The following is a 24,473-nucleotide window of genomic DNA, read 5'->3' on the forward strand; positions in this document are numbered from 1 at the left end:
CACAGTAAGAAACAAAATAAACATACCTCCTGTTCTTCCATTACCAATCTGCAGAGCAGGCTGAAGGCTTCTTTCATTTTGCAATAAATGAGGCAAATGATAATAAATACTTGGCACTTGAAGAGATTTTTTGCTTGTTAACTCCTTTAATAGCTTTAGGGTATTATCTAAAACAGAAAAGCATAATTAATGCACAGGAGCGCCTTACTTACAGAAGTTGCTAATTTTACAAATATAGCAGTAAAAATTTATGAGAACTAGAACTTTCCCGATTTCATACTTTGGTGAATAAGATCTCCATTTAAAATGAAAAAGGACACTTCTGCAACCAGAGTCTCAGAGTCCCAATGTTGACAGCACTCTGAAGAAGTTGAAGTACCCTGAGAAGGCGGAATGCTTTCATCACTTGCCGTTATAAAGGTTCAGAATTCAGGCCCTGCGGAACACACTCTAAACATGCTACCCATTTATGAAAATATAATAAGCACATTCACCACCAATAACTTTCACTTTCCTTATGCTATTCTATTTTACTGAATTTTCACATGGAAGTTTTTTTTTTTTCAAAAAAATACAAGTACAATAATTTAAACCGCACAATTTGAGAATGCTCCATACAGATCCTAACTTTCAAATAGTTTTTCCATTTTCCTTAGAGGAGTTAATGAATCCTTTAATATAATATGAAATAAGAACTCAATCTAGTAGGCAGTATTGTTTTAAAGTTCCAACTATATTATAATTTAACCTTTAAAATACAGAAGTTAGCAGTAAGGACTTAAAGCCTCGAAGATTTCATGCAAAACTATATGAAAACTCCATTAACAATATAACAAGAACCAAAAAATACACAAAAGAAATGCAAATGACTGCTGTATTGACATTTAATTTCATAAGAAACAATTATAAATTACAAGACACCAATTTCAACCTATCAACTTAGCATAAGATTAAATAATAATATTAAATATTGGTGATAATGTGATATATGTTTCAGCTATTCAGAAGAGCACTGAAAACCCTAAAACATGTCTGCCTTACTAGTCAATAATTTCCCTTTTAGCAATTTCACTTTTATACACTCAATAAATATTTAGTGATTATCTATTTTGTCCCAGCCACTGTGTCATGTGTTTAGAAATGTTAGTCATAGATCCTTGTTTTTAAGGAAGTCATAATGTAATGAAATAACATAAGGGCTACCAGAAATGTGACCAATTTATACACGAAGATGTTCATCGCAGAGTTATAAACTGGGGAGAAAAAACAACACAGAAAAATCCCATTTGCCTAATACTAGAAAAATATTTAATACATTATGGTATATGGTTAGCTGACATATGGCCATTGAAAATGGCATTTTTGAAGAATATTCAATGACACAGTGAAACGCTAATAGCCTAATTTCAAAAGTAAAATTGGGGCTCTAACACACAATCACAATTTTGAAGAAAAACATAAATGGAAAAAAGACCAGAAGGAAATAAAAAATGTTAATAAAAAACACTTGGCAGAGCAGGCTTATGGGTGGTTTATTTTTTATTATCTATACCATTCCATAATTTTAAATGTTACTGTGTCATAACACACATTTCACAATCAGAAGGGGAAACACGGAGCATGAAAACTTAAAAAAAGGTCAGGTAGTGAATCTAAGACAAGAGGAATGAATGATAAAGGATGGAAAAAGATGGTGCTAAATGAAAAAGTATATTAATCTTGAAAGATTACATAAATTTTGAGGTAACTGATTATATACATATGTTAATTTAGTTATTAGACTAAGAAAATCACAGAAACAGAGAGGCTAATTGACATTCATCTTACTCTAACCCCAAGTTCTTAGAGAAGGAACAGATCCAGATACCCCCAAAAGTACACACTGTAATAAAACCATATTTTTTTCTTATAAGTCAGAGAGAAGAGTACTAATTGCTTCAAATAGCTCAAAGGTTCTCCAGAGTCGATCTAAGGTCCATACAAGTCACAACATAAACATGTAAAAACACAAAATTAAATTTTTAATCTCATTTGGAATATGCTTTTTAAAAGACCTGGCTTAGGGTGCCTGGGTGGCTCAGTCGTTAAGCGCCTGCCTTCAGCTCAGGTCATGATCCCAGGGTCCTGGGATCAAGTCCCGTGTGGGGTTCCCTGCTCGGCGGGGAGCCTGCTTCTCCCTCTCCCACTCCCCCTGCTTGTGTTCCCTCTCTCACTCTCTGTCAAATAAATAAAAAATAATAATAATAAAAAATAAATAAAAGATCTGGCTTTTTGCTATTGGGGAAATTTATCCAACTGAAATCTAAATCAGTATTACACTACTCCCTCAAAATCAAATGTAACAATTAGTTAAAATTGTTTTATAATTTACCATTATAGGAAAGTTTTGTGTGATGTTTCTCTCTGAAAACAGTAATAAATGCTGGCTGATAAGCTACTTTAAACGACTTTCAAACAAATTACTTCACATAACCCCTTGAAAATACAATTTTTAAACTAAAAATATCATTTGTACCTGAAAATTTATTTAATGCATCCTTACTTCCATTTGCTTCTGCTCCTACACGCTTGAACTGTTGTACAATGGCGTTTAATTCAGAAGAGCGCTGAGAGATTCTATGTTCAGCTATTCGAAGACGTTCTTTCAAGGCAAGAAACTCTCGTTGATAAGCAATCAGTTTTTCTAGAAGTAAAACCAAAAGTTTTTAATATATTTTAAAAAAACATAAAACATAACTGTAAGATCAGAAATTTTAAAGTCACATTTTCCAGAAAAAGATATTCACTTATGTATTGATACAGAACTGAAAATAAAAGAGTCCCAACCAGTTATATATAACAAAGCCTCCACTAACTTTTTTTTTTCCTGAGACTTTCTTTAAATTTCTTTTAATTTAAATTCAAGTTAGAAAACATATAGTGTTTTATTAGTTTCAGGGGTAGAATTTAGTGATTCATCAGTTGCATATAACACCCAGTGCTCATTCCATCACGTGCCCTCCTTAATGCCTGTCACCCAGTTACCCAGTCCTCCATGCACCTCCCCTCCAGCAACCCTCAGTTTGCTTCCTATAGTTAAGAGTCTCTTATGGTTTGTCTCCCTCTCTGTTTTTATCTTATTTTTCCTTCCCTTCCCTTATGTTTATCTGTTGCTCTTAATATCTGTAAGAATGCAAGCACTTTCTACTTATCACTTAAGAAATGTAAAGATAGGGAGAAAAGGGAAAAAGGTTTTAGAATTAACACTGCAAGCATAATACTAACATCATTTCTCAAAAGGTTCAAACAATTATAAAGACCTTATCTGTATTAAGACAGAGAGATGAAGTATTGAAACTGATGGTAATATATCTAATATTAAATTACCTCTCTTATAGCATAATTATTTATTTCCATAGGCCGTTTCCTCTGTACTTCCTATTCTGCAAAGATTTCACTAGGCCAGACTTTGGCCAAATTCCTGATTCCTAAAAACCCTATCAGGCAGATGTAAAAAAAAAAAAAAAAAAAGCGGGATGACCCCAGTTAAAAGACATCTGTTTTAATTTGAGAGAATCACAGGTCAGGAAATCCTGGTCTAGGAAATAAAAGTGGATTTTATGAGGATAAATGTAGGCATTGAAACCACAGTATCAGACAGCTCAGAGAAACAAAGTGCAGAGTGAGGAGAGGCCTAAGGACAGAACCTGACATCAAAATCTAAGAGATGGTGGAAGAAAAAGCATTCGTTAATCTCGATCAGCAATGCTGAAAGATAGCTGAGGCTATGGGAATAGTAGGAGTAATTTCCACAACCTCATTAAACTAAGAGAAACCCAAACAATGGTTTTCAACTTCTGTATCAAGCTGGATAATCCAAGGCTACTATTTTGACATCTAAACAAAACACACTTTAGAAAGACTACTTTTTATCTAATACTATTATCTCTGCATTATTCAAGGATAGACTCAGTAAGAAACAGACTTACAAAAAATAAATCTGCATGTTTCATAAAGCTAGTCTTAAAAACAGGCATTTATGTTGTTCCTTGTCCCTTACACAAAAGCCCACACAGTAAACATCTCTTCAGAATTTTGTGGCAGGGAAAAAAAAAAGTCTGTCCTGCTCAACTGTCATTCTTCCCTATATTGAACAAGGACAGCCATGTAAGCAGCTGTATTCTGCCTTCACTTGTTGGCTGTAGGAGGGAAGGAAGGAGAAAGCACGCTGTGATTAGGTTAGGCATATAGGGAGCTCTGAGGTGCCAGCAAGGTCCTAATGACGGACCTGGGTGGTGGTCCAATAAAATTCATTATTATGCATTCATAGTTCAGGCACTTGTCCATACGCATAAACTCATTAAATAAATGTCAAAAAGATACTATTCACAAACACAAAACTATAAATAAGCATAGCCTAACAAAAACTATAAAAATTATAACAAGAGATACTCAAGATTCATGCGATTAAAACTACACACCCCTTACTGACCCCTATATTAAGAGTAAATGAAGTCACCTTTTTTTTTTTTAAAGATTTTATTTATTTATTTGACAGAGAGAGAGAGAGAGAGAGACAGAGAGAGAGGGAACACAAGCAGGGGGAGTGGGAGAGGGAGAAGCAGGCTTCCCGCTGAGCAGGGAGCCTGATGCGGGGCTCGATCCCAGGACCCCGGGATCATGGCCTGAGCCGAAGGCAGACGCTTAACGACTGAGCCACCCAGGCGCCCCATGAAGTCACCTCTTAATCCTAAGTGAGAAGACTCAAATTTGTAAAAAAAAAAAAAAAAAAAAAAAAGATAAATTCTACCCTAAGTTAAATAATAAATTCAATTCAATACCTTTCAAAAAAAATAATGAAACTTTTTTGGAATATGACTTTTTACATGTGATTCTAAAATTCACCTAGAGGAGAGAATGTATTTAAAAAGGAAAAAAAAATAATAAAGGGGAACTCGCTCTGAGATCAGAACACACTAGAAGGCTATAGAAATTAAAACAGTGTGGACAAGAGCCAATTACACCAAGTAGGCTGCATCCGAAATCAGCACGAGTGAACGGTCCCTGCAGTTCTTCCCTCTTTATGTGAGCAAGTTAAAATCCTCTCCTGAATACTCACACAGTGCTGAGATTGTGGTTTCTTGACACCATCCACCCAAAAGAGATTTAGAACTCTCTGGAGAATAAGTTTAAGATGAACCTCAAACAATCTGGTGTAAAGTAAGAAAATGCTATTAAAAAAAACAAACAAAAACAAAAACCACAGGACTTGTCGAAAGGGCACAGCAAAGGTACTTAAGTGGCTCCCGACCAAATTAGGGACACATTTAAGTACAAAATAAATATTGATAATAACAGATGAAGGTGAAGGGTTTCTTATAGCAGAGTGCCAAATAATAAACGTAGAAGGAATGATGAATGTTGGGAAGAAATCACCATTTTGCAGCTGTCTCAGCAATAACTGATTCAGGCAAGAATCAAAAATGGATGTTAAGACTAGCAGGTCAAAGTGTGCTGAGGAACAGGGTATGTATGTCACTTCAGAGTATCTCCCTACAAAGTACTCACTAACTTACAAAGGAAAAAAATATGCTAATTTTACCATGGAGAAACCTGGCAGGTATCTTCCTTAAGTGATCAAGTTCACATCAGCAACCAGAAAACAGACATGACATGCCTCCTGATGTGAGGCACAGAGGACATGTCTCATTTGTGTGGCATTCCTGCCAAAAATGCATAATCTAAATCTAATCTCAAGGAAACACCAGACGCATCCAAACTGAGAGACAAGGTACAAAACAAAAAGCTTGTACTGTAAAAAAAAATGTCAAGGTCATTGAAGACAAAGGCTTGTGAGGAACTGCCACAGATAAAGAGACTGAAGGAGCCATGACAATTCAATGCAAAGCATGGTCCTGGGCTGAAACCTGGACCAGAAAAACTCAACGCTACAAAGAACATTACTGGGGAAAAAAAATAACAGAATATAGGCTACAGACTAGATATTATGCCAATGTTAAATTTCCTAAATTTGATACTCATACTTAAGTACTTTAGCAGAGTTCCTTGTTCCCAGGAAATAAACATTAAATTAGTCAGGGGTAAAAAGGCATAATTTCTGTAATTTATACCCAAATAGTTCTGAAAAGAAACAAATTATCTACAAATAGAAAGATTATAGAGGCAAAACAGTCACAACAGGTGAAATGTATCAAAAAGTCATTTTGTACTGCCCTTGTAACTCTTCTTCATTTGAAACTTTTTTTAAAAAGTAAGTTTTTAAAAAGTAAGCTGGAGGGCGCATGGGTGGCTCAGTTGGTTAAGCGACTGCCTTCGGCTCAGGTCATGATCCTGGAGTCCCAGGATCGAGTCCCACATCGGGCTCCCTGCTCAGTGGGGAGTCTGCTTCTCCCTCTGACCCTCTTCCCTCTCGTGCTCTCTGTCTCTCATTCTCTCTCTCAAGTAAATAAAATCTTAAAAAAAAAAAAAAGTAAGCTGGAAGACTGGATGGTACACAGGTTAGGTCTTTTAGCAGTTCTTGATTGGGAAGGCAGGAATGGGCATGAGGGCAGTCTCTGTCCTTCTGTGCATTTTCTTGGTACTTTTTGAAGCCACTTCCCAGAGGCCAGTTTCACCAAGTAGGGAGAGCAACTAGTACTAGCAGAGAAATGTCCTCACCCCTAATTCCAAAACACTGCCCTGCTTTGAGGTGACCTGGCCAGGCTTCTGAAAAGATCCCTTGGGCCCACAGAGTGCTAGATAAAGTCCTAAGTATTTTCTTTCAGCCCAGATGCTAGTGTTGCTGTTAGCCCAAGGCCCACAGCTATGAAAGGGCTCCAAATGGGTCATTTCCCATCTCTCACAACCATCCTTGGTTTCTAACTCCATCTTTCCATATTAAAAGGGTTCTCTCCATGACATCAGAGCAAGTCCATACTCCCATCTAGAAAGCCATGTCAATGAAAAAGAGTATGTGTGGTAAAGCCCTCAGCTAGACCTGCTAGGAATACCACAGAACGCTGTTGGCTCCGCTCAACAGAAAAGAGTTACATATAATCTCTCCACAGCCCTCCTAGGAGTGCAGTCCATCCTCCGTCATCCACCCAAACACAGGCTCACTAGTGACTTCTAGAATTTTCTCTACCTATATTTCCCATAGTATTACACTGCTCCCTTGAGGAGAGTGATAGGTCATCCCAGAAGTTCAAACTTTAGCATAACAGACAAAAAAAATTCCTTCAAATTAGTGATCACGTGTTTGACAATTCTCTGTTCTCAACATTAGTAACACAATTCTTGTTTTTGCTTTTCTTTAATCATTTCAATCAGTTTCTGTTGGGGGATTGGCAGGAAACTGTGTGGGAACTCTTATACTATCATCTTACTGGGAAATGCCTAGTTTTGTTTGTTTTTTTTTTATTGTAGACCGAATCTAACTTTTTTTAATTGCAGAAAATTATATATCCAGATGAGACAATGAAAGTACAAATCATGTTGTGTGAACCTAAGACTCTAAAACATACAAAATTTCCAAAGAAACCACTTTATTTCCCTCAAACAAATAATCAAGCCAGTTTTCCACGGGAAAGTGTACCTATAGGTCCTCAAAGACTTATTAGGTTGAACCAGATGAAATTGCTGATATTTGATTTTTGACAAAAATGTCAATTTCATGTGGTTCAACAATTTAAAAACAGCTTTGGACTCAACAATTTAATTTAAAAATGTGTGAACAATATAGATGAAAAATTAACACAAACGAAAAGGTACTAAAAGCTAATACCCAATATGTAATATATAAAAAACAGAGCAAAAACCTTCACTTTTCAAATAGTACCTCTTTATTAGCAAGATGTGGGGATACTATGGAATTCTATGAGCTAACATTAAAAACTGACTTTTTATGTTAAAATTAAAATTACCAAAAATTAAACCCACTTTTAAATTTAATTTTAAAATATATTAAACAATAAAATTCTGGCACCAGGAAGAATGTTGATAAATAATCTGGTTCATCCCTCTGTCCTTTAGTACTACAACAAACTATTTCACACAAATACTTAAATATATATATATATATATATACACACATATATACACACACACACACACACACACACACATATATGTATATATATATGAGTGAGGAGCTCCCTTAGAAATAGATTCCACCCAAAAACTAATGATGTAATATATGGTGATTAACATAACAATAAAAAATTAAAATAAAAAAAAAAAAAAAGAAATAGATTCCACAATTTAACAAGCTTTACTTTTCAGGAAATCATTGCCTTTGAAAAACATTTCATTTCACATTCATCATTCTTAGACAACTGTTTTTTAAAATAGAAGACCCAGATGAAATTATGGGCAGGTTCTCATTTAAAAATCTCTTAAAAAATGGGTGCCTGGGTGGCTCAGTCGTTAAGCGTCTGCCTTCGGCTCAGGTCACGATCCCAGGGTCTTGGGATGGAGCCCCGCATTGGGCTTCCTGCTCCACGGGAAGCCTGCTTCCCCCTCCCCCGCTCCCCCTGCTGTGTTCCCTCTGTCGCTGTGTCTCTCTCTGTCAAATAAATAAAATCTTTAAAAAATAAAAAATAAAAATCTCTTAAAAAACAAAAAGAACTGGATTCAGAAAGGATTTAGAAGAACTAGTCTAGAAAAGCCAAAAGACAAGTGAACAGGACTCCAAATGACTTAGGTTGAATGGAATTTGGACAGACAATTCTAATTAGAATGGATATAGCTAAAAGTTACAAACAAGATGAGGTATTTCATTCTCTAACATTCCTGTGCATAAGAACCACGTGGAAGAAATTGTTAAAACAAAATTCTGGACCTCACCTCCAGAGATTCTGATTCAGTGGGTATGACACGGTACTTAAGAATTTTAAACAAGCGGGGCACCTGGGTGACTCGGTTGGTTAAGTGTCTGACTCTTAATTTTGCTCACATCATGATCTCAGTATTGTGATATGGAGCCCCACGCTGGGCTCCATGCTGGGTGTGGAGCCTGCATAAGATTCTCTTTCTCCCTCTGCCCCGCCCCACCCCTCTTAAAAAAATTTTTCAGACAAGCTCCAAGGTGATGCTAAGACATCTGCTTAGCAGCAACTGAGATAACCAATACTGTCCTCAAAGTGGGTCTAGACTCAAGCAGCCTAGAAATTTATATAGCTCTGCTCTGCTATCTACTAGCTGCTTCTCCTCTCTCTGGCTTACATGTTAAGGGATCCAGGGACAGAATGTTCAGGACATAATCCTCAAGATTACACTTGGGGCACAGAGGGATTTCAAAATATCCAGTGGACACCTATTTCCAAGGTCCTCTTAAAAATTATGTAGAATTACCAAAATCATTCCCTGTTTCTGGAGTATTCCACTCAGGATCCACCATACAAGCATGGATTAGAAAAAGACCTGCACCCTTCTAAACTCAAAAGGGAAAATGGGGCTCATAGATACACAGAATCATAAACTTTAAATTAAAACAATGAGTAAAATTTCTTTGTTCCCTCACAGAATGTTTTCACTATGCTTACAAAACAGAATCCTACCTAGTGAATGAATACCAGACAAGTTATGGTTGAGAAGTTTTCTGGAATAAAATCACTGTTTTTGAGATGTCCCTTAAGTAATATAATCATTAACAATGTCATTCAAAACAGACTTTCATGTAGAGGTTTAATAAGCTAAAATCTATCCACTGACCTTATAAAGCACAATCCCTTAAGATAATCAAATGATGTTGCATATACCTTCTTAATCTAAATAGCTGCAAGTAATTTTCCTTGATTTCTCCAAGGACAGGGAAATCTCTTTTTAGCAATTATCCTAAAGTCCCAAATTCCATTATCAATAGTGACATGAGACGAAAAAAGCAACAAATTCCATAACTTAGGATGATGCTTACTAGACTATACTTAGCCATATGTTTACAACCATTCTTTACTTTCAAAATATATCAACAATGATTTTATTAAACCTGATTTTTAAAAATTCATCAAGCTATAAGGAGCTCAGAGTACACATTATCAGACAGTTATGAACTCTTTTCCTTGAGTATTTAAAATTATTAGCAGACGTTTTCCAAAGAAGCGCTTTGTTCCCAAAGGAAAAATTGTATCCTAAAAGATATAATGGTATGTATTTTCCTCATGAAGAATTTCTCAAGACAGAGCATTACATTCTACATTAGAATCACCTTTGTTTAAAAAGCAGAATACTGACCATTAGCCAGTCCTACACTACAGATAGCCCTACCAACAAACATCATGTCCTCTTTCTGTATTGCCCTCGCTAGATCTGGTTATTCCTTTTATGATCTATTTCATGCTTTCTTCTTCCCTCTCTCTTTACTTTCCTCTTGTTTCTTACTTGCCACCTTTCTCTCCTAATACTCTTCTGCAAAACCCTTTTCAAATTCTTCTGTGTTTCTTTCTGAACTTCTCATTTTCGTCCACAAACTTCCCATCTCTCACCTCTTTCTTCTTTTGTATTATTCACACTCCCCCCCCATCCACCCTGCAATATCCCCACCTTCTCTGCTGTGTTTGTTTTATATTACTGAGGACTTTTTTCTCCAATTGGCATGAGCAGTCCACTTGCCTGGAGACACTAATTTTGTTGTCTTTTGTCTCACTGAAAACAATTGAGAATTTAGGATTTTTCCTTCTTGGAACCACAATGGCCAAAAAAAAAAAAAAAAAAAAGGAAATTGACAGGAAAACATTTCACAAATACTCAATAAATCAGAAAATGAATGTGGAGCGACAGGTAATATCCCTCTAAACTCCAATTACAGATCAAAACAGAGATCCCCCTAGCCTTCCCACTAACTATAATAAAAACCCTAGACATTACATATTACAAATACAAAGACGACTTAAAGGTAGAGAGAAGAAGGCAGATAGAAGGGACAGTGGAACCCAAGAAACAACACAACAGTGAGTTCTCTGAGTCTCTTCTTTTTGCTTCAAATATTCCAGATTGAGTACTGGAGAAGCCAGCATCATGGAAACACCACAGGAGCAAATAAAAACATGCCAAGAAAAACTTGCTCTCTCCAGACTGTAACAAGGCCACACACACACACACACACACACACACACACACACACACACACACACACACAGGTGATATCAGAAAAGACTGTGCGGGACGTCTGGGTCGCGCAGTCAGTTGAGCATCCAACTCTTGGTTTCAGCTCAGGTCATGATCTCGGGCTCATGAGATCGAGCCCCACAAAAGCCTCCACACTCAGCACGGAGTCTGCTTCAGATTCTCTCTCTCTCTGCCCCTCATGCTCTCTTTCTCTCTAGAATAAATAAATAAGTTTAAAAAAAAGAAAAAAGGAAGACTGTGTGAAGAGGGAGGATTACTTACATTATCCTTCAGCAGTAACGTGCTCCCCAAATGCATTATCAGTAGAGGCCACATGGAAAACAGTAACAGAGTACTTCCCCTCTGCCAGTCAAAGTTAGTGTCATCAGAGGCCTAATAGGGAACCAATCTCCCACCTCTGCACAACAGGAAGGAGGAGCCCCTTCCCAATGGGTAACAACAGAGACCAAATAAGGAGGATGGACTTCCACCTCACCAGGCAGTAATAAGGTGGCACTCCACCTTCCCCTCCAAATCCAAAAATGGTGTCAGAAAAGATCAGCTAAGGGGCACCTGGGTGGTTCAGTCGGTTAAGCATCTGACTTCGGCTCAGGTCATGATCTCAGGGTCCTGGGATCGAGCCCCACATGCGTCTCCCTGCTCAATGGGGTGTCTTCTAGTATCTCTCCCTCTGCCACTTTTCCAAGTTCTCTCTCAAATAAATAAAATCTTTGGAAGGAAAGGAGGGAGGAAGGGAGGGACGGAGGGAGGAAGGGAGGGAAAAGGCCAGCTAAGACTGACAACTTAAACAAGACCCAGAGTCTCATAACGTAATACCCAAAATGCCCTAGATAGCTGAAAATCACCCATCATACTAAGAATCAGGAAAATCTCAACCTGAAAGAGAAAAAACAATCAGTAAATGCCAACACCAAGATGACACAGATGTTGGAATTATCTGATAAAGTTTTTAAAGCAGCCATCATAAAAATGTTTCAACAGGCAAATTAAAAAATTGAAAAAAAAAAGAAACCCTATGCAAAGAAATAGAAGACAGAAGTTATAGAAACAAATGAAAATTTTACAACAGAAAATACCATAACTGAAACTTAAAAAATTTAATGTATGGACTAAATAGCAGAATGAAGAAGAAAGAAGAAAGTGTCAGTGAATCTTGAGAAAGACAACCAAAATTGCCCAATCTGAACAACAAAGAGAAAACAGACCAGAAAAAAATTTTTAACAGTCTCAGGACCTTTGAAATTATAACAAAAGATCTAAGGTCTAACATTCCTGTCAACAGGATCCCAGAAAGAAAAGACAAAGAGAGTGGGCTGGGAAAAGTATTAGAAAAATAATGGCCAGACTTTCCCAAATTTGGCAGAAGATGTAAACACACATAAGGATGTAAGGAGCTGAGAAAATACAAAAAAGATAAACCCAAAGAAACCTATGCCAAGAAACAACATAAATGAACTTCAGAAAACTAGAGACAAAGAAAAAATTCTGACAGCAGCCAGAGAGAAATGACACATTATCTACTGGAAAAAAATAATAATAATTTGAATAACTGCAGATTTCTCCTCAGAAATCATGGCAGCCAGAAAGAAATGGCATGACATTTTTCAACTACTGAAAAAAAAAAAAAAAAAAGAACTATCAACCACAAATTCCGCATCTGGCAAAACTATCAAATCAAATTCTCAAAGGAAAACCAATGGAAATTTTCATCAGCAAACCTATGCTAAAAAAAAAAAAAAAATGGCTAACAGGAAGTTCTTGAAATGGAAAGGATAAAACAAGGAATCTTGGAACATCAGGAAGGAAGAAAGAACTGAAAGAACAAAAATAGGGTAAACACAAGATTGCCAAATTATGCTTGGTGGCTAAAGCAAAAAGTATAACATTGTCTATGTACGTTCTCAATGTAGAGAAAATATTTTAAAACAATTATAAACTGTGGAGGGTAAAGGGGCTTTCACTCAAACTGATAAAATGCTAATAGCCATAAACTGCAATAAGATTTATATATATACATAGATATACAGATATTTTATAGATTTTATAGATTTATAGATATTTTAGTGGTTGCTCTAGGTGTCATATGTATATTACAGAGCAACCAGTAAAATATCTATACCAAGGGATACACTCAAAATACTACAGATAAATAATAATGCAATGTTTTAAACATTCAAGCAATCCTTAAGCAGTTAGGAAAATGAACAGAGAAACAACAAAAAAAAGAGGGAATAGTGAATACAAATAAAATGACAAGACTTTATAAAGCCTAACATCATGAATCACATTAAATGTTAGTAGTCTAAAAATACTAGTTAAAAGAGAGATTAGTAGAGTGGATTAAAAATACATAATCCAGGGGTGCCTGGGTGGTGCAGTCGGTTGAGCAACCGACTCTTGGTTTCAGCTCAGGTTCTGATCTCAGGGTTGTGGGATCAAGCCCCACATAGGGCTCCACGCTCAGTGGGGAGTCTGCTGTGACTCTCTCTCCTTCTGTCTCTGCCCCTCCATTCCCACTCTCTCCCTCTCAAAAATTAAAATAAAATCTTTAAAAAGAAATACATAATCCAGTTATATGATCTCTATTCCAGGCCATGGAATCTCACTCAGAAATTAAAAGGAACATGGGGTGCCTAGGTGGCTCAGTCAGTTAAGCATCTGCCTTCAGCTCAGGTTGTGATCCCAGGGTCCTGGGATTGAGCCCCACATCGGGCTCCCCACTGATCAAGGAGTCTGCTTCTCCTTCTACCCCTCTCCCTCATTGTGTGTGCTCGCTCCACCCCAAATATATAAATAAATAAAATCTTAAAAAAAATAAAAATAAAAAAGAACTACTGAAACACCCGACAACCTGGATGGACTTCAATTATGCTGAGTGAAAAACATCAACTGTAGTAGGTCACATACGGTATGATTCCATTTGTATAACATTTTCAACATGACAAAGTTATAGTAAGGAATAACAGATTAGTGGTTGCCAGGAGTCAGGGAGGTGGGGAGGAGCAGGAGTGACTATAAAGGGGTAGCACAAAGGAGATCTTTATGGTGATAAAATTGTTCTTTACCTTGGTGGTGCTGGTGGTTACGAGAAACTGTACAAGCGATAATATGGCAGAGAACTATACACACCCATAGTACCAATGTCAATTTCCCGATTTTGGCATTGTACACTGCACATATATAACTTATCATAACAAGTAATCATTAGAATTAGTAATCATTAGAATGGGTAAGGTTACATTGTATCCCTCTGTACCATCTGCAACTTCCTGTAATTCTCTAATTATTTTAAATAGTTTTTTAAAAAGCAAAACAAAAAAGAACCAAATGATGAACAATAATTTCTAAGGACAAAAAGGAAACACAGCATTTTCATCCAGTTGGTCATATAACTGGACGGACATCCTCACAATATCTGCCATAAAAAGTGAGACCATCCTGTTTTGCTAAAAGGATGGATAATGGTATTAAATGTCTAGCATGTATGTGTGCAACATTTACTGGATTAGTTCATAAGTAGACAAATGGTCAAGGCTAATTTGCATACAAAAGTGATTAAAAAGAGATGATGCAGAAATGAAAAGACTTCACTGGCTTCATCATTCTGTTGTTTATCAATTTAATAATGAAAATGTTTTGCAATTAAGAAGCAAATAAGACAGCCATCTTCTCCTTCAACAAAATTATCAGCTGCAAAAGTTTCCAGAAGTTTTGTGTTTCGATGACTCAAGTGCAAAAGAACTAGAAGTAATGATGAGCTAGAACCTATTAAAGATGTATTTAAAATCAAGAATTAGAATTTATAAGCAGGGTGTGTTCCAGGTTCAAGCATGAGAATTAATGAGCAGTTAGTTGTGTTCAAAGGACATTGCCCATCTCAATTTGTATACTTACCAAACCAGAAAAATGTGCAATAAAAATTTGGCTTTGCTAAATTTAAATTATTAAAATTTACGATAAAGTTGTTTTTCACTACCCCTTTATTCTTATTTCTGTGTTATTTGTAAAATTATTTACAATAAAAATAGATGAAGGTTGTCCCCTGGCCCCAGATGATAAACAATGATAAAATAATGATAAAAATCATAATATATCACATAATTGTATCATAATAAAATGATAAAACATTATTTTTCCTGGTAAAATGAGGATTTTTAGACTGAGCTTAGGGAAACTGCCACTTCCATCCACAGTTCATCCCTTTCCACACCACCTAAGGCAACCTCAGTGTTTGGGGTTTCTGCTCTAGAACCACGCTGTGGAAGGGTAGAAAAGATCAAGGAGGTCAACAAGCATCTCATGACTTCATCCACTCTAACAAAGTGACCTATTAGAGTAATAGCTCATCTGCACTGTTAATCCAACTCTACATCTCTTTCATCTAAGGACCGAAGGGGATACAGAGAGGATGGCCCTACTCATACAGACTCCAACCTCTGCTGTCTGTTGCTACCAAAAAATACACACCCTCAAGTTCTCATTTATAGGCTGAGCATACTTCTCAAAAATTCCGTAGGCCCTTTCTGAAGTTTTTCATACACCCTGCAATTTCACCACATTTGCCTACCTTGGTGCTCATCTATCTTCACTTCTTCATACAGATACCATTGTAAGCCCTCATTTTATCCTTCACCTGGATTAGAATATAACTGTTTTCCATGCCTTCTGGTATTCATCTCCAGCTATTCTCTGGATGACCACATAGCTTACCTTCCAAACTAGAAACCCTTAAGTGACTCCCTACTTAACTCTCCAACATTACCTGTAATGTCACTTAGGATTATTTCTTGCTTCAATATCACCAAACTGCTTGGGTCTCTCCAAACCCCCTCTCAGTGCATGCTGTCTGCTTATCACACCTACCCTTCTCGTTCTTCATTTGATGAAATTCCATTCACCTTCAAAAATTCCTTGGTCGTCTTCCCTATGAAGCTTTCTCTGACCTCTGTCCTCTATTTAGCTATCTTTTTTTTTTTAATATTTGAGGGGGGAGGGGCAGAGGGAGAGAAGCAGACTCCCCACTGAGCGTGGAACCCGATGTGGCGCTTGATCTCACAACCCTGAGATCATGACCTGAGCTGAAATCAAGAGTCAGATGCACTGACTGTAGCTCCTCTTTATCTTAATTACACTCCTATTTTATATCTACTAAACTGTACTATAATTACATATATATCTCCATTCCCCTACTAAACTGTGAGTTCCATGATGGCAAAGATGTCAGGAATTCCCAAGACCACATCCAGGTTCACTGATTCAATAGAATGGCTCACAGTACTCAGCATACAGTCATATAAGCACGGGGAAAAGGCACATGTATAGAAGTCTGGAGGAAACCAGGTACAAGCATCCAGGTCTTCTCCCAGTGGAGTAATACAGGACACATTTAATTCCTCCAGCAATGAATTCTGACAACACATGCAAAGTGTTATCTACCAGTAAAGCTCACTAGAGACTCAGTGCCCAAGGTTGTTATTGGAGGCTAATCATGTAGGCAAGCTCTGCCTAGCACATACCAAAATTCCAGGCTCTTTAAGAAGGAAAGCAGATGTTCAGCATAAACCAAATTACTTATACAAATAATTGAGGCACAATAAGCCACTCTTACCATGGAGGGTAAGTTTTATATCACTGTTTACCAGTCAAGTTCCCAGATGTGAGCCAAGAGGTCCAGCCTTGCAAGCAGGCCTTTCTAATGGTAAGCAGTCTCAGATCTGTTAACTCTCTTTACAGAAGGGATCACATTTTAAAAATTTTTCCCCTAAATGTCAATGCCTTGTAGAATGCTAGGTAATTAGTAGCTATGCCAGTGAACTGCAAATCCTCTTAAATTAAAAAAAAAAAAAAATTATCAGAAACTGATATGTATAAAACTTGTCATAGCATTATTTATACAGTTAAGCTAGTGATGGTAATTATATAATAGAATGTTTTGGACCCACTAAAAACCATGACATGGGAAACATCTGTGATATATTAAGCAAAAAGACAGGTTATGCAACATGCCCAATATGATACCAAATACATTTATATTTAGTATAGTAGGTCTCAAGCTTTTTGGTCTCAGAACTCCTTTACAGTCTTCAAAATTAGAGGACCCCAAAGACCTTTTGTTTATGTGAATTATATCATCAATATTTACCATATTTGAAATTAAAACCAATTAACATATAAAATATTTAAAATTTTAAAAACAATAAGCCCTTTGCATGTTAACATAAATAATATATTTTACAAAAAAATGACTATTTTCTAAAAAAATTTAGTAGAGTGGCATTTGCTCAAATCTAATGTCTGGCTTAACAAAATACAGCTGAATTCTCATAGCCGCTTCTGCTATTTCTTTTGAGAATGAAAAAGGCAATAACCAAATAATTTATCAGTATTTCTATAAAAATAGTCTTGACTTCATGAACCTCCTGAAGAGGTCCCAGAAATCCTCATGTCCTTGAACCACACTGTGAGAACCACCAGTCCAGAAAAATGAAAGATTATACCAAAAAGTTAACAACATAGTTCTACGTGCTAGATTCCATTGACTAACATTCTATTTCAGATTTCTGTACATTTATATTCTATTAACTAAGACTTATCTGATAGCTTTTTTTAAATGATATTCTTGTCCACTACCGGTTTAAGGGTGCAACACACTTTACCCATGTACTTCATTAAACAATGGAGCCTAGAACTGAACAATTACTCATTTCCCCAAAGCCTGGCTGGCAGTCCTTCGAAAGCATCACAAAAAATTCAGTTAGCTAATGTTCTGTAATAATCCAGTGCTCTCAATTTAGTCCTCTAATATGTCAACCATGAATAATATCCTTTCAGAGTTAAGAATACGTCAAGCATAGATTTCCACACAACCTCTGAGCACAGCACGTGCTTAAGCAGCTTTCCAACCTGGAAAAATTAGATTAGGAAAATGTTTTAGGAAATGGATGGTAGCCAACGAAGCTGAACATAAAATAATACCATACCAAGTCCAAGGGCTAAATCTGCCAAATTTAATATATAAATAAGAAAGGCGACGGGCCTACCTGGCAGAATTTAGGTCTATATTCTAACCCCTCTTCAGGTTCTGTTTTAAAATTAGCCCCTTATTTATAATACCTCAGACACTGAAGAGTTTTCTTTTCTTTTCTTTTTTTTAGAAATCCAATATGGCAAAAACTTTACGCCATGATTTTATGTGTATATATTTAGAGCTTAAAGAATCTTAGGTGTAATGGGTCTCAAGCCTGCCTACAAATCAGAATTACCTGACAGAACATTTAAAAAGTGCCCAGGGGACTTCTAACTTCTACCTTAACAGATTGAGGAGGCCCACAGATCCTCTTCCTAATAGCAACTGTAAAGCTTGCCAAACGAGTCAAAAAACCAACCAGAGGCATACAACAAATTGTTTATTCATGAAAACACAGCACTTTGGGTAAGAACAGAGTAAGTTTTTTTTTTTGCCAGGTGTTGCCCTCACCCCTCCTCAGCTATATCACTTCAGAAGTTCAACAAGGCAGGGGGAGGCCTTGAAACCAGCAGATTCACTGTCACTGCCAGAGGGGACTCACTTGATTTGGAGTGTGGGTCCAAGTGGCAATCTCTGAGGCAAATGAAAGGGAGAGTCAGCATCTCTGACAGCCTGAGGCTACTGTACTATATGGAGCAAGCAATGGACTGGCAGACGAGCCAGGGGACTTAACGAGAAGTTTCAGAGAGTGAGACAGCTCCAGGGAGCTTAAAAAGCTCTTCACAGTTCAGATTGACTGGAGGCTATGAGCATGCATAGCAGGGACCAGAGTGTGCCCAAGCCACCCACACACGCCTGGCTGACAGGACCCGTGCACACACACAGAGCAACTGACCTAGAGGCAAGAGGAGAGTAAAGTCAAGGCAGACTTGAGAACAGCCTCAAGTCTGACTGCGGTACAAAAACCTGTTAGCTGAGAATGGAGGTCTTACTGGCTCAAACTGTTTGACTATAACCCTTGACCAATCTTTGGCTAAACACTATTCTAAGTGCTTAAAAATAAAAACAAAAGTGTAGAAAGATTATCCACATACTGTGGAAAGCCACATACTGTGGAAAAGACAGACTTCGGAGAGTTAGCCCAGTCAAGTTACTGAACAAATAAGCAAGTAAAACCACCAACAGTTTCAGGGATAAAATTTAAAAAGTAAGAATCCACAGTTGCATCAATATATTATCTAAAATATACAGTAGTCAACAAATCTTTATGAAACATACAAAGTAAAAAGAAGGTGTGACCTGTAGTGAGGGGAAAAAAATAAAAAGCAGTCCACAGAAATGGTCTCTGAGTGTTCCCAGATGTTGGATTTCGCAGACGAAAACATCAAAACAGCTACTATAAAAGAACTAAATAAAACCACATTTACAGAGAATTAAAGGAAAGTGTGATAAAAACTGATGTAATGAATAGAGAAAACAAAGGGGTAGAAATTATAAAACAAAAATGGAAATTCTGCAGTTGAGGCTCAACCCCACATTTCTGACGACAAAAGAATCCATGACCTTGAAGCTAGATCAATAGAAATTATCCAATCTGAAGGAGAAAGAAAAAAAACTGAAGAAAACTGAGCTATCATCAAGCATACTCGGGAAAGGAGAGAGAAAAAGTGGTAGAAAAATATATGGAAAAAGTAATGGCTTTCCACAAACTAGGAAAAGAGGGAACTTCCTTAACTTGAGAAAGAATATCAACAAAAAAGTCTCCAGCTAATACCACACTTAATGAGAAAACTAGATGCTCTCCCACAAAGATCAGGAGCAAGGCAAGGAAGTCTGCTCATACCACTCCTATTCAACATCATACGGGAAGTCCTGAATGATGCAATAAAACAGGGAAAGGAAATAAAAAGTATATAGATTGGGAAGAAAAACAAAACTCTGTTTGCACATGATGTTGTCTACATGGGAGATTCCAAAGGTCAACAAAAAAACTCCTGGAACTTATAAGCAATTATAGCAAGGTTTCAAGATACAAGGTTAATACACAAAAATCAAGTGCTTTCTTATATACTGGTAATAAACAACTGGATTTGAAATTAAAAACAATACCATTTACATTAGCATCCCCCAAAATTAAATACTAGGCTATAAATTTAACAAAATATGTACAGGATCTACATGCAGAAAACTACAAAACTCTCCTCAAAGAAATTAACGAAGATCTAAATAGATATTTCATGATGTCTTTTCTTCCCAATTTAATCTATAGAGAAAAACCAATAAAGCCACAAATTAGTTCTCTGTAAAAATCTTCCCCCAAAAAACAAACAAACAAAAAACCCAGGTTCAGATGGTAGTATCCATCTGCTGGTTCACATCAGAAATTAATATTATTCCAGGGGCTCCTGGCTGGCTCAGTCAGTAAAACATGCAACTCTTGATCTCGGGGCTGTGAGTTTGAGCCCCATCTTGGGCACAGAGATTACTTTAAAAAAATAAATAAAATCTTAAAAAAAAAAATGAAATTAATACACCATGTTAACAGAATAAAACACACACAAAAAAACATGAATTTTAATAGATGCATTAAAAGCATTTGACAAAATCCAACACTCATTTATGATTAGGAAAAAACCTATAATTCACACCATACTTAATGGGAACAGGGAAAGGATGTCCATTCATGTCACTTTTTATTTTTTTTTTTTTTAAGTAGGCTCCATGCCCAGCGTGGAGTCCAATGCAGGGCTTGAACTCACAACCTCCATGATCAAGACCTGAGCTGAAATCAAGAGGCGGATGCCTAACCGACTGAGCCACTCAGGCGCCCCCATTAATGTCACTTTTATTCAGTGGTGCACTGGAGTTTCTAGCCAGTACAATAAAGAAAAGGGGAGAGGGTGGAGGAAAGGGGGGAAAGAGGGAGACAGAAAGAGGAATATAAATTTTTCAAGTTTTTAAAGGGGAAGGGCAAATAGGTAACATACCAAAAACACAGGACTCATCTCAGTAATCACACTGGCTGCTACAAGACAATAAAGGCAGGTCTTAAAAATTGAAAGGAAACATATTTTTCAAGTTAAAATCCTTTATCCAGCCATCAGTTTAGTGTGAAACTAGAATTTAAAAATATTCAAGCATGTAACTATTCAGGAAGCTACTAGAGAAGGTGCTCCAGCAAAGCAAAGGAGAAAGTCAAGAAAGAAAAACTCAGGATCTGAACATGGAAGCTCAAAAGGGAGGCAAAGGGAACTCCCAGGATAATAAAGGGCAGAATTTCAGGAAGAAACTAACTGGAAAGAAAATAAAACAGATAGGTTATCTGGCATAGTAAAGCATCTGGAGAGACTACAGTGGACATGTGGCATAGACAATCAACTGGAAAAAATAGACATGCAGAAAATTTCACAAAAGAAGAATGAGACAACTTTTAACACCAGGAAAAACAGAAAGTTGTACAATGAAGGAAAGGTCCGATACTTGGCTCAAAAGTAAGATATATTTACTCAGTCACAATAATGTAAATATGGAGTAATGATTTAGCTAAAAATTGCAATGTAACCATACTGGAAGAATGAGAACAAAAAAGGGAATAGGAGCTGAATGTTCACCTATAACAGGAAGTCCAGAGAGGGTATCTAAAATTAAAAAAAAAAAAAATCAAGAAATAGATATATGTAATTTATAAATCTGGAAGTATCAGAAAGAACAGCCTAAGAACTAAAAATAGCTCCTTCTACACTGGGTATTATATGCAAACAACGAATCATGGAACACTACATCAAAAACTAATGATGTAATATGTGGTGATTAACATAACATAATAATAAAAAAAATAAAAAAATAAAAATAGTTCCTAGGAATTGAGACTGGAAAAATATAGAGAAATTAAGCTGGACACCATTCTTTAATACAACCTTTCAGTGTTATCCGATTTTTTTTAACTATGAGCATATTACACTTTCATAAAAATGTTCCTTAATTTAAAAGCACAAAACACACAAATAGATAGTAATAACATGGCTTTAATTGAAGGACCTAGAAAACAGAACCAGAAGATCCACTCTGTTTAATAAGAAGAGGAGAAAGAACCATGGAAAAGTCATGATCATAGAACTCAGGGAATAGAGTTGTAAAGAGAGAGTAAAGAGGCAATACTGGCAGGAGGCTGAGGGTGTTTCTGTCCTGACTTCCAAGACCAGTTCTTGGCCATCATGGAGCGCAGGTGAAATGTTGGCAAGGAGGTGCCAGGAAGGGTCAAAGGGACAGCTAGAGGTCATCAGAGTGCTAAGGCATTTAAGCTAGAATCTATGAGACAGGCAAGGCTGTGGCAAAGAGGGTGAGGGGAGGAACTTTTGCAAAAGTGAAAAAAAGGCAACACTTTTGGGTTAACATCAGGTGCTCAGGATGGTGATAATGTAGGAGATGAAGACGAGCTAAATCCTGGAGAGCACGGAGATGCCAGGGTGAGCAATGAGAGCTGTACGTAAAATTGGTCTGTCCTCACACAACCTCTCAGCAGCATTCCACATGCCTGACTGCTTTTCTCCTTAAAACACTTCCCTCAATTGATTTCTTTGGTATCACAATTTCCTAACATTCTTCCTACTTCCCCAACTGCTTCTCCTCCTCTACTTGACCTCAAAGATGGAGTGTGACAGGGCTCAATCCTGTAAGTTTTCTCATCCATTCCTGCGACTTTAAATTTCACCTGTATGCCAAGAACACCAAAATGTGTATCTCCAGCTTAAGCATCTCAAATTAATCACAGAACTCTTTTTTTTTTTTAACATATAATGTATTATTTGTTTCAGGGGTACAGGTCTGTGATTCATCAGTCTTAGACAATTCACAGCGCTCACCATAGCACATACCCTCCCCAAAGTCCATCACCCAGCCACCCCATCCCTCCCATCCCCCACCACTCCAGCAACCCTCAGTTTGTTTCCTGAGAGTCTTTTTCTTTTTCTTTTTTTTAAGATTTTATTTATTTATCTGACAGAGAGAGACACAGCGAGAGAGGAAACACAAGCAGGGGGAGTGGGAGAGGGAGAAGCAGGCTCTCCACGGAGCAGGGAGTCTGACGCGGGGCTCGGTCCCAGGACCCTGGGACCATGACCTGAGCCGAAGGCAGATGCTTAACCGACTGAGCCACCCAGGTGCCCCTCCTGAGAGTCTCTTATGGTTTGTCTCCCTCTCTGGTTTCGTCTTGTTTCATTTTTCCCTCCCTTCCCCTATGATCCTCTGCCTTGTTTCTCAAATTCCTCGTATCAGTGAGCTCATACTAAACTTGTCATTCTCTGACTTATTTCGCTTAGCATTAACACCCTCTAGTTCCATCCATGTCACTGCAAATGGCAAGATTTCATTTTTTGATGGCTGCATAATATTCCATTGTATATATATACCACATCTTCTTTATCCATTCATCTGTTGATGGACATCTAAGCTCTTTCCATAGTTTGGCTATTGTGGACATTGCTGCTATAAACATTGGGGTGCATATGCCCCTTCTGATCACTACATTTGTGTCTTTGAAGTAAATACCCAGTAGTACAATTGCTGGGTCATAGGGTAGCTCTATTTTCAACTGTTTGAGGAACCTCCATACTGTTTTCCAGACTGGCTGCACCAGCTTGCATTCCCACCAACAGTGTGGGAGGGTTCCCCTTTTCAAATTAATCACAGAACTCTTGATGCCCATCTCTACCCCACACTCCCTCTTACTAAGCTTTACCCGTAGTGACTTTGTGTTCTTTCAACATGCCAAGCTCATCCTTTTTTTTTTTTAAAGATTTTATTTATTTATTTGACAGAAAGAGAGGGAACACAAGCAGGAGGAGTGGGAGTGGGAGAGGGAGAAGCAGGCTCCCTGCTGAGCAGAGAGCCCGATGTGGAACTCGAACCCAGGACCCTGGGATCAGGACCTGAGCCAAAGGCAGGCGCTTAACCAACTGAGCCACCCATGTGCCCCAATGCCAAGCTCATTCTTACTTGAGGACTTTCATACCTGCTATTCCTACTGCTAAGACTCCTCTTCACTCTACTTCTCTGGCCTCAATTAAGCCTTCTCAGAGAGGCCTTCTCTGACTACCTGTATTAACCCTCATTCCCACCTCTGGCATTCTCACGTTAGCCTTTCTTACTGTCAATATCATTGCTATCCAAAATAATCTAGCCTGTTCAGTTGCTCAAGTATTATTGGGTAACTCCCCACACCCTTAGCATCTCTATAAATAGGTGATATCCTTGCTGTCACAGAGCCTATCTTGTTCACCACTATATTGCTGGTGCCTAGTGGAACAGGACCTTCTATATGCTCAACAAACACTAGGTAAATGAATGATTTAACAAAGCTAAAGAGAGGGAAAGGAGCAATATGAAGAAAGCTACTTACAAGTCC

At 37.4% G+C, this 24,473-nt stretch overlaps 1 protein-coding gene across 3 annotated transcripts in view; it reads right to left on the minus strand.

The window, feature by feature from the left end:
• MGAT4A (alpha-1,3-mannosyl-glycoprotein 4-beta-N-acetylglucosaminyltransferase A) overlaps positions 1-24,473 on the minus strand; it is a 119,623-nt gene that overhangs the window by 70,676 nt on the left and 24,474 nt on the right. For 2 of the 3 annotated variants that reach the window (XM_027620755.1, XM_027620756.1), the window contains exons 3-4: positions 2,516-2,683; positions 27-167 (exon numbers count right to left, since the gene is read on the minus strand). In XM_027620755.1, coding sequence (XP_027476556.1) covers positions 27-167; positions 2,516-2,683 — 309 coding nt within the window. The remainder of the gene's footprint in view (positions 1-26; positions 168-2,515; positions 2,684-24,473) is intronic. The other variant, XM_027620757.1, reaches the window with a different exon arrangement.

The sequence above is a fragment of the Zalophus californianus genome, chromosome 8 (assembly GCF_009762305.2).
Source record: "Zalophus californianus isolate mZalCal1 chromosome 8, mZalCal1.pri.v2, whole genome shotgun sequence".
Lineage (NCBI taxonomy): Eukaryota > Metazoa > Chordata > Mammalia > Carnivora > Otariidae > Zalophus > Zalophus californianus.